The sequence below is a fragment of the Mandrillus leucophaeus genome, unplaced genomic scaffold, assembly GCF_000951045.1.
Source record: "Mandrillus leucophaeus isolate KB7577 unplaced genomic scaffold, Mleu.le_1.0 Scaffold663, whole genome shotgun sequence".
NCBI lineage: Eukaryota > Metazoa > Chordata > Mammalia > Primates > Cercopithecidae > Mandrillus > Mandrillus leucophaeus.
In genome coordinates, this window is record NW_012107175.1 from 103,371 (window position 1) to 120,791 (window position 17,421).

Genomic DNA, 17,421 nt, shown 5'->3' on the forward strand with positions numbered 1-17,421 from the left:
AGGTAGGACGTATGAAAGGCTTGGAGCGGGGCTGGGGCATGGTGGCTCACACCTATAATCCCAGCATTTTGGGAGGCCGAGGTGGGCAGATCACTTGAGGCCATAGGTCCGAGACCTGCCTGGCCAATATGGCAAAACCTGGTCTTTACTAAAAACACAAAAAAATTAGCCAGGCATGGTGGTACATGCCTGTAGTCTCAGTTACTTGGGAGGCTGAGGCACAAGAATTGTTTGAACCTGAAAGGCGGAGGTTGTGGTGAGCTAAAAAAGAACAAGAAAAAAAAAGAAAAAGAAAAAGAAAAGGAAAAGAAAAGGAAAACAAAAGAAAAAGAAAAGGAAAAGAAAAGGAAAAGGAAAAGGAAAAGGAAAAGGAAAAGGAAAGGAAAGGAAAGGAAAGGAAAAGAAAGGAAAGGAAAGAAAAGGAAACGAAAGAAAAAAATTAATGGAGGGAAACAAAGATCAAACAACTAGTTAATGGTAGAATCATTAACTTTCAGTAGCCTTCAAAGTAGATATCAGAAGACAAGACCTTACAATTTTGTTTTCTTCTCAACAATTTTATGAAGTGAGATTAGCCTAATTTCTTAATGATAAATGAAAGTTCTAAGAAGTCCTTCATTCAAGTTATACAGCAAGAATATGGATGATACCCAGCGCCAAATTTGCAGAATTCTCTTGGGAGAAAATCTGGCAATAAGCATGAAAGGTCTTAGCTCAGAAAGCAACAAGAAATGTGCACAAACATTTATACAGCATTTATATTCAAAAATGTATTCCAATATTACTCATAATAGTGAAGAAAAATAGAAACCAACAACAGCTATTATGCCGATGGAATATTATGCTGGCATCAAAAATCATGTTTTCAAAGAATATGTAATGACACAGAAAAAATGTTTATAATATGTCCACAAATGAAATAGTTGGGCTAAATAATCCCAACTTTGGTTTTAAAAAACAAATGCATATACATACATATGCAAACATGAACAGACATATAAAAAGATCTACATCAAAATGTTAACTGTGAACACACTGAGTATTAGAATTATGAATGATTTTATCTTAATTGCACTTTAATTAAAAATTGATAATGAATATTTAATACTTTTATAATTCAAGAAAATGATAAAAATATATCATTTTTAAGAGAAACACCATAAACTTGCCCTGTACCACTGTATATCTAAAACGTTTGTATTTAAAAGGTATTATCTATAAAAATATAGTTCCTAGCAGAGAACGTCTCTTAAAGCTAACAATGATTGAGGTTTTACTATATGCCAGGCATGTTTCACATATGTAACCTTACTTCATCCTTTAAAAATCCCGTAAAATAGGGTTTATGATCACTTCATTCTAGAGAGAGAAAGTTAAGGGTCAGAGAGAAAAGTGTGGCTTGTGGAATGTGAGAAAGCCTGATCAATGGCCAAGAAGCTTTTCTCTAAAGTTTCATACTCAATCCCTATGTTAAACACACAGACAAAACTTTGTTTCACACTCAACAATCTTTCTAAAGGCACAGCATACTATGCTTTTAGTTCAGAAGTTGATATTTGGTATATGATTGTTAAGATGTCTATAATTTGCTTTAAAATACTTCAGCACATGATGTATACTAAGATAGCATGAGTGTTAGTTCAAGTTATACACTAGGTACAGCCAGATGCCCTCATGCAGGTCTCACATGCCAGAGGTTGTCTGTGGGCATTTTAATCAGCAAGCTCACGCTCCAGAAACTTCAGTCAGACACCAAAGGCTTTGATTATTAGCACAAGGAATGTTAAAATTGCAAATTTGCACTGGTAAAAGTAATGGCTTTTTAACTAGCATAATGGATATTAGAAACGGACTGTCATTAACTCAATAAATGGAACTTAAGATATGTGGATTAGCTCAAAATTCTAAACGCGCACCCATCCTTGTGCCATCAGGGTCTAAGTCTCTATCCAGCAAGCCCTTCACCCTCCAACTTTAGGGATGGCACCCACAGTTTATGCCTACATGGTCCCAGGGCCAGCTACTGTATCAGAAGATTCTGGTTACCTGATGCTCTCTATAAAATAGCTGAATCCTGCCTTTGGAATATTGTCTGCTCTGCCTTCAGGGAGCTGTTCATGCAATTCATGGTCAGAGCACCCAAAAGGATGAAGACGTAATCAAACTTACAGAACAGGTAAACTATTTTGTGCCTACTTATAAATAAATGACTAATAAATGTCACAGAAATTTCCATAAACTGTTAATGAGGTTTCAGGGATGCAGCTGACCCTCAGCAACCTCTCATTATCATCAATACCCAGTATGTATCAAAAAGAACTTAACACTTCTGCCTACAACTCAGCATACACGTTGGATAAGGTCAATGTGGCAGGCAGCTTCTGATGTGGCTCCTAGTGACCTGTGCCTCCTGGTATTTATGCCCCTGTGTAATCTCCTTCTTTTTAGTGTGGGCTTTGACTTTCTTCTGATGAACAGAATATAGAAAATAAAAGGATGTCACTTCAATTAGTTTATAAAAAACTTGATATTTCACCTTGGTAGCAATCTCCTGCTGTCACACACACTGCCACATTCTGAGATCATCTATACAGAGGCCCATGTGGCAAGGAACCAAGGGAGGCCCACTGAATCCTACCAGCAACCATGTGAGTTTGGAGATGAAGCTTCCCCATTGAGCCTTCAGATGAGTTTGCAGCCCCAGCTAAAACCTTGATTACATCCTTGTGAAACCCTGAAACAGATCCAACTAAACTGTGCCTAGACTCCTAATGTACAGAAACAGAGGTAATACATATGTGTTGTTTCAAGCTGCAAAGTTGGGGCAATTTGCTACACAGCAATAAATAACTCATACAGTTAGTTTACGAAAATAATGCCACCAAATGTCTCAAGGTTTTTCAAATGCCTTACTTGAACTACATATGTAGTATCTCCACTTTTTTCTTGAGTCCCAGGAAATTATCTCCCACTACTAAAATGGATTTCTATAAGGCTAAAACAACAAACATACACCCCAAGGAAACAGCATATTCTGATTTCTTTAGCTGTAGCATGTCTAGGCCAGACCTTCCTCAAAGCGATGTTCAAATTGTTTGACTTGCCCGCATTGTTTCAGTGACAAATATTTCACACACTGTTGAATTCAATTTTTCTCTGCTTCAGCCTCCTGATCAACACAATAAGAATAATGATGGAACTAATAATGGGGCCTTGCCAGGAGAGTGGCTGAAATAACAAATTATTTCATCACACATTGAAAATGTATTTCACAAACTCAAAAAAAAAAAAAAAACCACGTCTATGCGATTGCATAAAGAGAGCTCTGCATTTCCACAGCACTTGTAGTACTCTCTAAAGATTCAGACAAACTGGGCTAAAAAAAGAATGCTTGCATAACAAGACTTTTATCACCCATGTTGTCTCCTAAGCCTCCCCAGAGAAGCAAAATGTGGAAATTGTAAGCAAATATGTGGGGGTTCACCAAAACGTTCTTTTGGTTTGCGTTTGGAAATTTTTGGTTTGAGATTTTTTGGGACTGGGGAGCTAGCAATTTTATCACTTCAATTTAGAGGGGTAGAGATGAAAGCTCCCTAAATAGTATGCCCAAAATAGTAAATGCCACACTGTCTCAGCAGGGCAATACTGAAAAGAGGCTACTTTTTTTGTTGTTTGTTTTTTGACATAGGGTCTCACTGTCACCCAGGCTGAAGTGCAGTGGTGCCATCACAGTTCACTGCAGCCTTTACCTCCTGGCTCAAGCAATCTTCTCACCTCAGCCTCCAGAGCAGCCTGGATTATAGGCACACACCACCATGTCCAGCCAATTGTTTTGGTTTTCTGTAGAGATGAGATCTCCCTATGTTGCCTATGCTGGTCTCAAACTCCTGAGCTCGAGTGATCCTCCCACCTCAGCCTCCCAAAGTGCTGGGATTCTAGGCACAAGCCGCCACACCCAGCTATCTTCACTTTTTATGTATAAATTGAACATAATATAGTGCATGAACAAATAATCAGTGTATCTATGGTCTTAAAATTTCATGGTGAAAAGAGTAATTAGGCGGAAATTGTCTAAAAAGGCTCCTGAAGGGATTGATAATGAAAAAAGGGTTGAGAAACACTGACCTAAGGAAAGCCCTCCTAAACTGGTGAGCACCTGCAGAGCATCAGTGATGTCTCTGTTTCCTTCTCTTTGGGTCCCTGAGGTCTGAGATCATGACTTGACTCTGGCCTGGTTATCTTCCAGCTCTGCTTCACACAGTGGTTGGGCCATCTCCCAAAGCTGTAGAAATGTGTATGAAGCCTTTCATGTGTCCCAGATTTCTACCAACCACTATTTTCCTTCAGAACTTTATCTTTTTGATCTGCTTTCTGAATGTACTTACTTATCTCAAGGCATATTAAAAGACAACTACATATTTTAGCATGACTTGAGATAAGCAAATACTTGTCTTCAGCATGTTTTTGGCACTTCCAATATACTATCTTCTATTGGCCACCATGGGTCAAAATTATCCACCGGCACATGAAATCAAGGCTGAGAGAGACTATGGCACAGTCAAGAGATGAGTGAATGCCTCTCAGATTGAGGAACACACTGTATGGCACACCCACCAGTGCTCACTGGCTGACAGCATATATTCATTCTTCTGTATAGAATTGAGAAAAATTCACAGACATGGTATACCCCATTGCTGTCACGCACACAGATAGACAACTATCTCAAAAGAAGTGGTCTACTCTCGCCACGTCTATTCAATATAATACTGGGAGTTTTGCTAGAGCAATTAGGCAAGAGAAAGAAATAAAAGGCATCCACGTAGAAAGGAGGAAGTAAAACCATCTCTGTTTGCTGACAACATGATTTTATATATATATATATCACCGTAGAGACTCCACCAAAAATGGAACTGATAAATGAATTCAGTTAAGTTGCAGGATACAAAAATCAACATACAAAAATCAGTATCATTTCTATACACTAACAAAGACTCTCTGAAAAAAATTTAAAAATCAATCTCATTTATAGTAGTTACCAAAGAAATACTTAGGAATAAATTGAACCAAGGTGGTAAAAGATCTCTACACTGAAAAGCATAAAACATGGACAAAACTAAAGGCACAAATAAATGGAAAGATACCCCATGATCACATCTTGAAATAATTAATATTGTTAACTTATCCATAATACCCAAAGCAATCTACAGATTCAATGCAATCTCTATCAATATTCCAACAACATTTTCCACAAAAAATAGAATAAACAATTCTAAAATTCACATGGAACCAAAAAAGACCTCAAATAACCAAAGTAATCTTGAGTAAAAAGAACAAAGCTGGAAGCATCACACTACCTCATTTCAAAATACATTACAAACCTATAGTAATCAAAACAGCACAATACTGGCATAAAAACAGACACATTGAATAATGGAACAGACTAGAGAGCCCAGAAATGAACCACAGCATTTACAGTCAATTGATTTTCAGGGAAGATGCCAAGAACGCACAATGGGAAAGAAACAGTCTCTTCAATAAATGGTGCTGGGAAAACTGAATATCCACATAGAATAATAAAATTGGACCTGTATCTCACACCATATACAAAAATCAACTCAAATGAACTAAAGACTTAAACATAAGAACTGAAACTATATAATTACTAGAAGGGAAAAAGATCAATGACATTGGTGTAGGCAACGATTTTTTGGATTTGACCCCAAAAGCACAGGGAACAAAAGCAAAAACAGACAAATAAGATTGCATCAAACTAAATAGCTTATGCACAGCAAAGGAAACAATTAATGGAGTGAAGAGACAACCTGAAAATTGGAAGAAAATATCTACAAATCATACGTCTGATAAGGGGTTAATATCCAAAATATACAAGGGATTCAAACAACTCAAGAGCAAGGAAACAAATAATCCAATTAAAAAATGGGCAAAGAACCAGATAGTTATTTCCCACAAGAAAACATACAGATGGCCAACAGGTATATGAAAAAAAGAATGCTCAACAGCGCCAATCATTAGAGAAATGTAAATTAAAACCAAAATCAGATATCACCTCATACTTGTCACAATGGATGATATAAAAAAGATAAAAGATAAAAAGTGTTGGCAAGAATTGGAGAAAAGGATGCCCTTGTACACTGTTGGTGGAAATGTAAATTACTCATTACAGAAAACTATATGAAAGTTCCTCAAAAAACACAAAATAGAACTACCATATGATCCAGCAATCCCACTTCTGGGTATCTATCCAAAGAATTTGAAATCAGTATGTCAAAGAGACAGCTGCACCTCATGTTCACTGCAGCATTAGTCACAATAGCCAAGATATGGAATCAACCTAAGTGTTCAACAATGGATGAATGCACAAAGAAAATGTGGTATATGTACACAGTGGAGTACTAGTCAGCCTTAAAAAGAAGCAAGTTCTGTCATTTGTGACAACATGGATAAACCTGGAGAATATTATGTTAAGTGAAATAAGGCACAGAAGGACAAATACCTCATATGTAAAATCTAAAAAAGTTAAACTCATATAAGTAGAGAGTAGAATGGTGGTTATCAGAGGCTGGGGGGGGTGAGAGAGAATGAGGAGACGTTGGCCAAAAGGCATAAAGTTTCAGTTAGACAGGAGGAATAAGTTTTTGAGATCTATTGTATAGCATGTTGACTACAGTTAATAAGCATATATTGTAAATTTCAAAATTGCTAAGAGTAAACTCCAAATGATCTCACCACAAAAAATGTTAAATATGTGAGGTGATGGATATTTTAGTAAGCTTGAATTAATCATTCCACATTGTGTGTGTGTGTGTGTGTGTGTGTGTGTGTATCTCACAATGCCACATTGTATCCCATAAATATATACAATTATAATTTGTCAATTAAAAACAAAAAATTAACTTAAAAAATTTTAAAACCTTTAAATTGGTCCTCAAAATATTAAACATATAATTAATCCAGCAATTTCACTTCTGGGTCTATATATATATATATATATACCCAAAAGAATTGAAAGCACGGACATTATACACCCATGTTTATAGTAGTATTATTCACAATAGCCAAAAGGCAGAAGCAACCCAAGAATCCACCAATGGATTATGTCTGTTTTCACACTGCTAATAAAGACATACCTGAGACTGGGTAATTTATAAAGAAAAGAGGTTTAATTGACTCACAGTTCCACATGGCTAGGGAGGCCTCAAAATCATGGCAGAAGGTGAATGAGGAGCAAGTCATGTCTTACATGGCGACGGGCAAGAGAGCTTGTGAAGGGGGCTCCCATTTATAAAACCATCAGATCTCACAAGACTTATTCACCACCATGAGAACAGTATGGGGGAAACAGCCCCCATGATTCAGTTATCTCCACCTGGTCCCCGTGCTTGACACGTGGGGATTATTACAATTCAAGGTAAGATTTGGGTGGGAACATATAGCCAAACCATATCAGATGACTAGACAAACAAAATATGATATATACAAACAATGAAATATTAGCCTTAAAAAGAAAGGTAATTCTGACACATGCTACAATACAGATGAACGTTGAAAACATATGCTAAGTAAAATAACACCAGTCACAAAAAGACAAATACTGTATTAGTCCACTTATATGACATAACTAAACTAGCCAAGTTCATAGAGACAAAAAGTAGAATGGTGGTTGTCAGGGGCTAGGAGGTGAATGGGATGGGAAGTGATTGTTTAACAGCTAAGGAGCACCTGTTTGGGAAGAGGAACAAAGTTCTGGAGACAGATGATGGTGACGGCTGCATCACCATCACATTAAGTACATGTGAATGTACTTAATGCCACTGAACTGTACACTTAAAAATTGTTAAAATGGTAAATTTTTTGCTATGTATATTTTGCCACAATGAAAAACAAACTTCTAATACTATTTTTTAATACAAAAATATTTTCATAAATCTGCAGTACATAGAAAAGCAGAAAAGAGGATATGTCATTACAATAAAAATGGGAGAAACGTCAGCTAACATACTCTCAACCTGCATGACACTGTTGAGAGTGTGGAGCTGCATGGAGTTCAGGCCAGCTGTAGTGTGGACGACAGATGCTGGGGCCTCCGAACAGAAGGGAAGACATTCACTTGCCCCTCAAAGGCCGTTTCAAGTAGCATGGCCCCATTCCTCTGGCCCATTCCAAGTTCCTCTCTTGTAACTGAGCTCCCTACGCTTGCATTCCTCCGTCGTTACTGTGCATCACATCGCCTCACTCTGGTTATATCAAGAACACACAGCTTGCCCCATGCAGGTAGCTTAAGTGCATTGATCATGGATGCAGCTCTGTGCTGCAGAGATCAAGAGCACTCTGGGGTCAGACAGGCTTGGGTTCAAATCTCAGGTTCACCACTTACTAATCCTGTGACCTTGAGAAAACTGCTTTGCCATTTGGGACCTCAGTTTCCCTATGCATAAAATGAAAATAACAATTCCTATCTCATTATGTTGTCCAGAAAATCAGATAAGGTAATGCATGCCAAGGACAGTGCTTGGCATCTACTAAGCTCTTATAAGCACTAGCTGTTATTTTAATATGCTTCTCAGCAGTGATCACAGTGCTGGCACTGAACACCAAGCAAGGCTCGATAAATTTTCTGCATCAGCAGATGTTTATTCATTGTCTGTCCTGCTTTCTGCCCTGAGCTAGATGTCCCAGAAGTAAAGCTGCTTAAGGCACAATCTCTATCTTATGAATTACGTCTTAATTCTTACTTGTGTCTCCAGCATTCTACCCAATGCCTGGCACATAGGTGACACTCAAAAAGTGCTGGTAGAGTTAAACTTAAAATCTAGTTGTCTAGCCTATATGTGTTTACATGAATTTGAGGGGGATAAAAAATATATAACCATAAAAAGAAAATACGTTAAAGAAGTATGTGGCAGTGAGTTTTAATTCTTGAAAACTAAAACATATTTTGTATATTTGTCCTGTGTTTACCAACTTACAGAAAGCTATCAAACTTAGTTTCACATGTATCTGTGGGAACACATTAAAATCCCCATTTTGCAGATAATTAAGCTGACAATAGGGAGGGCCAGAGTGATTTGTGCTGGGTCACAAAGGTGAGGAGAGCGAGTCCAGAGGGCTGTAAGTTCAGAACCACTTCTGTTTCAAGGATACATCTGTCAACTTGACTGCCAAAGGGAAATCCCAGTTCTCCTGCCCACAGATTTCCACTCCAGGAGGAAGTAGGGGTCTGACAGGTGTGTGAAAAGTCAGCATTTGTGACACAAAGGCTTCCAAATTCCACGTTACCTCCCTTTAAGAGTGGTGAAGGGAGAAAAAAGCAATTGAGCCAGTCCTCAGAGGCACAGAATACATATGACCTCAGCTTGGGGATCCATAGCTAAAGCCAGCTTTTAATTTACAAACATAAAAATATAAAGTTTGTGAGTACCTAGTTTTGATTTTTCTGGAAAAAAAATAGATATTAGATCCCATAATTACCACTACTCAACAGACTCAGGGATAAGTCCTAAAGTGAAAATAAAGTCATCTAAAACACTCTTACGGTGACTTCCACAGAAACCATTTATGCAGGCTCAGCTGTGAGGGTTTATCAGGAAGTCAGGCTGATACTGGAAAACATGACCACTTGGATAAAAGAAAAAAGACACTTAAGCATAAATGGCTCCTAAAATCAAAAAGCTAATTAAACGTGGGCTCTTCAAAAAGAAAAAGTAAGTCAGAAAAGGCAAAAGCTAGCAGGAAAAGTATATTCTTACTTCTGAGCATAACAAATGAGAATAAAAAGGAATCACTTTAAGAAGTTGAAGTCACCTAATTATTTCCAGATAATATTCATCAGAAACCAACTGTGAACCTCCCTGGTCATTTCCTTTCTACTCATTCCCACACAAATGGATGGAATTCTGTTCAAGACACTACAGGTTGGGAGGAGGGAATAAGAATTAAGGTGAATAAAACCACCTCTCTGCCATCAAGGAACATAGAATCAAATGTGGGATCATGCTAGAAATATTGGGGAGTATATATCCGCCCCACAACCCCTTCCCCTGAGAAGTGTCCCCCTAACCCTGGTCCATGTGGTCGTGGCAGAGGATGAGCCATAACTGGACAACCTGACTTCCATCTTCCTGGCGGTGCCTGAGCTATGGGAGGCCAATGAGAGTCCTTCCCAAAGAATTAATAAAGAAAAAAAATAAGCTATTTTATTATTAGTGAGAATTCTATCAATATATAATATGTATGATTGACAGTGGAGGCCCATGTCCCATTATATAGCCTGGGGAGCAGAGAAAACCAGACTACACAAAAAGAGTGGAATAAAACAGACACATAGTCTTACAGACAAGAGCTGAAGAAGGAATATCACTTGGGTTCCTGGCAGTGTTCAGTTCCCAGTAAAGACCTTTCTGAAGCCTGCCAGCCTCACCACCCTTGTACACTTAGAATGAGCTAGCCTGAAGTGGTTTCTGTTACTTGCAACCAAATAGACTTAATAAATCCAAAGGGAGTAACCACAACACAAATTCATCTAATGAGCAGAAGTATAAGTGAAGTTTGTGATGCTAGGTAGGCAAGGATTTCACCTCATTCATCTGAGGGCTGTATAGTAAAGTGGCAAGAGGGAACTCTTCTTGACAAAAGATGGGGATTTGAGTCCAGACTCCATACTTTGCTAGTTCTGTGACCTTGAAGAAACACATTTAGCCCACACTTAGCACAGTGCCTAGTGCAAAGCAGGTGCTCAATACATATTTGTAAGAGGAAGGAAGCAGGGAAAGCAGTTACCACATATCAGGTATGCTTATCTTTCAAGGCATTTCTCATTAATAAAATGGGAAAAAAATTTCACTCTATGTGTCTCAGAGGATCAGAATGTACATAACCACTGTGCAATTAAAAGTCATTATTAGGTTCATCAGATTAATTGATGTGTCAGATACAGACCCACTTCAGTTAATGAAATAATATTTATCTGAAGTAGGGGTTAGCTATACCCTACAAGCGAAATCCAGCCCACCACCTGTTTTTATATGGCCTACAAGAATGGTTTTTATAAATGAACATTTGCAATCAATTTGATGATAGGGAACATGAACTTTGAACCCTACATCAGCTAAATGTTATCCCTCCCCCTCAAAAAAATCCCATTCTTCTAGTTAATATATCTGTATTATTAAAAAATTCAATTTATTATTACTATTATTATCATACAGAGTTTAAAGGATGCACAAGAAGTCAACTCGGTAAGAAACATGGCAATGAAATTACTTTTCTCATCAGTTCCACTATTTTTAGAGTGCAATGCTGCAGAACATGGGAGTTTTTACAAATGCATAAATTGCAATATAACAGGAAAATGTGCAATAATGTCTGAGTGAGTGAAGGTGACATAACATCTTCTGGAAGTTCAACTACTCCCTTCAAGTTCAGGTTTAAAGAGGCCAGACCAGTCTGAATATGCCCCAGGAACCACCTCAAACTGGAGCAAGAACACATCATCAATCACGACAGTATGTCTATGGTGTACAGAACAGTACTGAATGTTCATTCACCGCCCTCAGCCTCCCAAATGAACACCTCCTACTACAGGTTCATTCTTGAACCTAGACATGCAAAAATGAAAACAAGGGTCCATTACCAGGAAGTCTCTGAGGGTCATAACAATGGTTCTTTACACCAGCGGTTAATTCTATCCCACAAAACAAAATGAGGTAACTTATACAAAAGTCCTGAGTAAAATCTGGAAATAAGTGAGTATAATTATCATTGCAATTAATAATAATAATAAAATACTTTGGAGCAACTGCTCTATACTGAGCACTGCAATAAGCATATAAAGATGCATAAGCAATGGGTTTTGACATGAAGTTTTAAAAATAATGCTATTAAGGCAAGAAAATAGGAGATATAAATGTCATATGGAATATCATAGAGGACAGATTAAAATGGAACAGTTCTACTTAAAATAGAGCACACAGGACCTTAGAACTCCAGCATGACTTCTGAATCACTTTCATGGAAGCCTAAGCTCCCTTGAGAATAGAGTTTGAAAAGTACAAGAATGGACAATTGGGGTCTCTGTATTTTCCTCAACCATAATATTAAGACAACAGTAATAGCTTCTGCAAAGGTTTGTAAGGATTAAATGAGTTAATAAATACAAATTCTTTTAGCAGTCAGTAGTACATAGTAAGTGCCCAATAAATATTAACTATCATTATCTTTATTAAATAGTTGTCATCATACTATACATTATTATTCATTCTGATTATTTCTTTTAATTAGATTATAAGTATGCTCCAAATTTTCACATACTCTTCATTGGCATATTTTTAATTTAATGAGCCATAAATGGCACTTTAGTTTCACTTTGATTTGAATTTATATAATAATTTTGAGGGTAATTATTTTTGCATATATTTGTTTATTAACTATATGTTTTTCTCATTATGACTGTTCATGAGTCTTATTCAATAACCCTATTGGAACTCCTATTGTTTTTTAAAATTAATGTTGGTTCAAAGCAGAAATAAAGTTACCTTCTGGGCTCCCTGTCTTAAGAATGTGCTGGCAAAAGTTTCTAAAATGCAGTTGAGAAATCCAGCTCCTGTGATTGAAATCCTGCCTCTTTGAATGAACTCTGTCCTGCAAAAAAACAAAAAACAAAAAACACATCTTGGATGTCATTCTATGCTTGGATATGTAAACAACACACATTTCTAGCTGTATAATTACCACTTATAATCAATACAAAATAATATCCATAATAATTCAATAACTGCCTGTTAGAAGATTTTGTTAAAAGTAATTTATAGTTTATATAATATTAACAACAGTCTTATTCAAATTAAAGAATATTCATTTCATGCTGCAAAATCTCTTTTTAAAATTGAGTCTGAGGTAATTATCAATGATATGACCTTAGGTAAATTATTTCGACTCTCTATAACTTGGTTTCCTCACATGTAAAATGGGAACGACCACAGTATCTTTCTTTTACAACTACTGTGGCAAGTAAATGAGTTATCACACATCACAGGAATACGAAGAGTTCCTGACACATGAGTATTTATTAAATGTTAGCTACTATTACTAAATAGAGTCAGATAGAGACAAGATTAGAAAACCAGAAACCTGGAATGACGTTTTCAAACCTCGATTGGAGAAGGGGGTGAGACAGAAGAGATATGTCACCATCTCTACCAATTTTAATTACCAAAATTATATCAATATTAATTATCTTCATGTCATAAAACAGGGATCTAGATTACACTTAAGAGTGATAGTAGTAAGATGGCTGAATAGGAAGTCCCAAGCCCTCATTACCCCCAGAGATAATGACTTAAGAACAATGTACAAACCAAATTGCCTTTATGAGAACTCCCTCAAGAATTAGCAGCACCCCAGGTGAGTGCAAAGCCAAGAAGAGCCACATCCAAGCAGATAAGAAACTTTGTTGCTTTTACCTATGATAGCTCCCTCCCACCCAGCATAGTGTAACACAATCAAGAAAAAACTCCCAGCTTCTGGCTTCTCCCTCAGAAGGGATAGAAAAGTGCTAACTGTGCATCCAACATTCTGTCTTTAATAGGGGCATGACTCAGAGTGCTAAAGGAAATGGCAATATACTTTCAAAAGCCACAATGGTGGCTTGTGACACTAGACAGCCTGCAGTACCTCAGACAGACACCAAGGGTAACAAAAGATCATTGGCTCTTGAGAACAGGGGCAGTCTTCTCTGACTGGGAAATTACCCACAAGCCCAGAGAAGCTGCATCCCCCAAAAAGGTTTGAGAGGCCCCCAGAATCTCAAGCTGGGTTCATCAGTGAAGGTCTTTCCTATATGAAGCCAGTCCATAAGACTGGGAGAAGTGATTGTTTTTTTATATACCTGAACCTCAACAAAAGATCACAATGCATGCAAAGAAACAAGTAAACATGGCCCAATCAAAGAAATAAAATAAATCTCTAGAAACCAACCCTAAAGAAACAGAGATCTATGAATTACCTCACAAAGAACTTGAAATAAGCATCTTAAAATTCTCCATGAACTAAAATAGAAAACTAAAGGAATTAAGAAAAAATAAAATGCAAAAACAAAATAAGACTATCAACAAAGAGAAACTATGAGAAAAATGAGAACCACGGAGAAATTCCAGATTTGAAGAATAATGGAACTAAAAAACAATTCACTAGAGGAGCTCATTCAATAGCAAACATGATCAAGCAGAAGAAAGAATCAGCAAACTTAAAGATAAGTCATTTGAAATTATTGAGTCATGGACCAAAAAATAAATAAAAAGAATAAAGAAAAGTCAAGAGAGCCTAAGGGACTTACAAGACAGCATCAAACAGATCATTATCCACATTATGGGAATCTCAGAATGAGAAAAGAGTGAGAAAGAAACAGAGTGCCTATTTGAAGAAATCATGGCTGAAAATTCCCTAAATTTGAGGGAGGAAATTGGCATACAAATTGAAAAAGCTCAATAAACTTCAACTAGGATAAATTCAAGAAGACTCACACCTGTGCAAATTAGTTCAACCATTGTGGCAGACAGTGTGGCAATTCTTCAAGGATCTAGAACTAGAATTACCATTTGACCCAGCAATTCCATTTACTGGGTATATACCCAAAGGATTATAAATCATGCTACTATAAAGACACATGCACATGTATGTTTATTGCGGCACTATTCACAAAAGCAAAGACTTGGAACCAACCCAAATGTCCATCAATGATAGACTGGATTAAGAAAATGTGGCACATATACACCATCAAATACTATGCAGCCGTAAAAAAAGGATGCATTCATGTCCTTTGCAGGGACATGGATGAATCTGGAAACCATCATTCTCAACAAACCATCACAAGGACAGAAAACCAAACACCGCATGTTCTCACTCATAGATGGGAACTGAACAATGAGATCACTTGGACACAGGGTGGGGAACATCACACACCAGGGCCTGTCACGGGGTGGGGGCCTGGGGGAGGGATAGCATTAGGAGAAATACCTAACGTAAATGATGAGTTGATGTGTGTAGCAAACCAACATGGCACATGTATACCTATGTATCAAACCTGCACACTGTGCACATGTACTCTAGAACTTAAATAAAATATATATAATATATATATAAAAAGACTCACACCAAGACACATTATAATCAAATGTCAAAAGTCACAGAAAAAGGGAGAATCTTGAAAGCAGTAAGAGAAAAACAACTCATCACATTAAGCTCCTATAAGATTTTCAGTACATTCCTTGGCAGAAACTTTGCAGGCCAGAAGTGAATGGAATGCCATATTAAAAATACTGAAATTTAAAAAAAAGAAAAACCTACAAGACAAAAATACTATATCCAGCAAAACTATCCTTCAAAAATGAAAGAGAAAGAGAAATTAAGACTTTCCTAAATAAACAAAAGCTAAGGGAGCTCATCACCACTAGAGATTTGGATTACATTTAACTTTGCCTCATTCATTCATTTGTTCAACACACTGACTGCATGGCTACTATATGCTAAGTGCCATACTGACTGCTAGAGGCCCACAGAGAAGGAGATGGTCTCTCTCCTCCAGGATCTCACTGGCTAGTGGAAAAGACAAATAGAAAAGTGGGAGAGTGTCAGCACTTGGAGGTGAAGCATTCCATCAGAGGAAAACCACAAGGACCCAGGTAAGGAGGCATGAAGGAAGAGAGATGTTTGAGGGCCACAAGTTATCTAAAACTGCCCAGTACATGGTATGGGGCTTGATAAATTCTTCCCACAGGAATGACTGGAGCATAAGGTGGGTGTGGGAGATATTAGGATATAAGACTGAAAGGATCATTGAAGACAAGATTGCAAATGGCCTCAGGTTGAGAAGTTTAGGCTTTACCCTGAAGGTATAGGGGGTGTCTCTTCTGAGGACACTGAATGAGTTCAATGAGCATTTGTTAAATGAATTAATTCAATTTCTTTGTAATCAAAAATATTCAACACAGAAAACATCTTCCCAACCTTACATCTCTGTGGAAAGGAAATGAGAGCCACGTCTCCTGTATGTATAGTTGGCATGTGTTTATATGCATGCATATGTGAGCACATGCACTGAAACAAACAAACAAAAATCTGAGAAAATGCTGGATCCAGCAAACTGTCATTTTGGTCAAAATGGTTATTAAAACCTCTTAATTAGACCTTGCTAATAGCAGTAGCCTCTACATTTAGATTATGCATACAATAAAAGGAAGCCTTCAGAATTCCTCTCTCCCTCTCCCCTCTCCCTTTCCTCACCTTCTCTTACACACACACACACACACACACACACACACACACAGGAGTTATCCCATCCAATCTGACATAAATACCTTCCATCTAAGCAGTTTTCACCTCTTAGATTTAAGCCTATTTAAAATGATTTGCTCATGTAAAACTGTATCCTGGTGACACTAATCGTTTCCGTCTTTATTCTGGATTAGTCAGAATAGAATTTTACAGTGATTTTAATATTAAGAAATGAAAAGTTGAGCAGTCTCACACTCTTGGGAGAGATGAACTCTTCAGTCCCCAGTCCTGAAGGCAAATGTAGGTGAGAGATTAATAAAAGTCTCTTACATCATATTCTAACCAATGTTGCTTTTCTGCCACTTTTGGGAGAAGTAAGTCCTCAGAAAAGCACTCTCGGATTTTGTCCACATATCAGAGAATAACAGGGCAGTAAAACAGGGTCATGCCCTTGCCATCAATGAGATGAGAGTTTATCCTATTATATTTTAAGACTGCCAGAGAAGAAAATATTGCACTTTCCCTCAGTAACTCATTGATAAAGCACATCAGACACTCTTCTTACTGCAAATAGCTAACCTAAATCCCTCACACTAGAATTCATCTCCATTTAAGTTCCGTGCAAAACACAGCAGTTTACACAACAACATATGGTTTAATTTCAGCTTCATTTTAAAAAAAAGATGGATGGATGGATGAATGGACAGACGGACAGACGGACAGATGAGTAACTGAACAGAGCTAACATGCTAACAACATTAGGGCATTAGAACTATATATGTTATTTATGTGCTTTGTTCTTCTTTTTAGTGGTTTATAAATTTTCTATTTAAAAAAATACGTATTCCTTTGGCAATTGCCAAAAAAAGTCTATTGAGGAATAAGACCCTGAGTATCACTTTTATATAAATAAATAAGGCATTTTATAAATGACTCTGTGCCTTTTAAACCATTTTCAGCAATGGTACCTGCTAAGTTCTGGCTTCCTCTTCATTCAAAGTCTTGTTAAATCACCTCTTGGCTTTCCTTTTCCCACGTTATGTAATCTCATTTCTTTGTAGCTGTGTCCTAAGACTTTCTCCTCACCCTGTACTTGAAGTACATAGTGTTTCATCATATGCAAGACATAAAAGG

General features: G+C 37.3%; 1 protein-coding gene across 3 annotated transcripts in view; it reads right to left on the reverse strand.

The window, feature by feature from the left end:
* The window catches only part of PRELID2 (PRELI domain containing 2), a 94,204-nt gene that overhangs the window by 24,307 nt on the left and 52,476 nt on the right, over nt 1–17,421 (reverse strand). For all 3 annotated transcript variants that reach the window (XM_012001524.1, XM_012001525.1, XM_012001526.1), the window contains one exon: nt 12,552–12,657. In XM_012001524.1, coding sequence (XP_011856914.1) covers nt 12,552–12,657 — 106 coding nt within the window. The remainder of the gene's footprint in view (nt 1–12,551; nt 12,658–17,421) is intronic.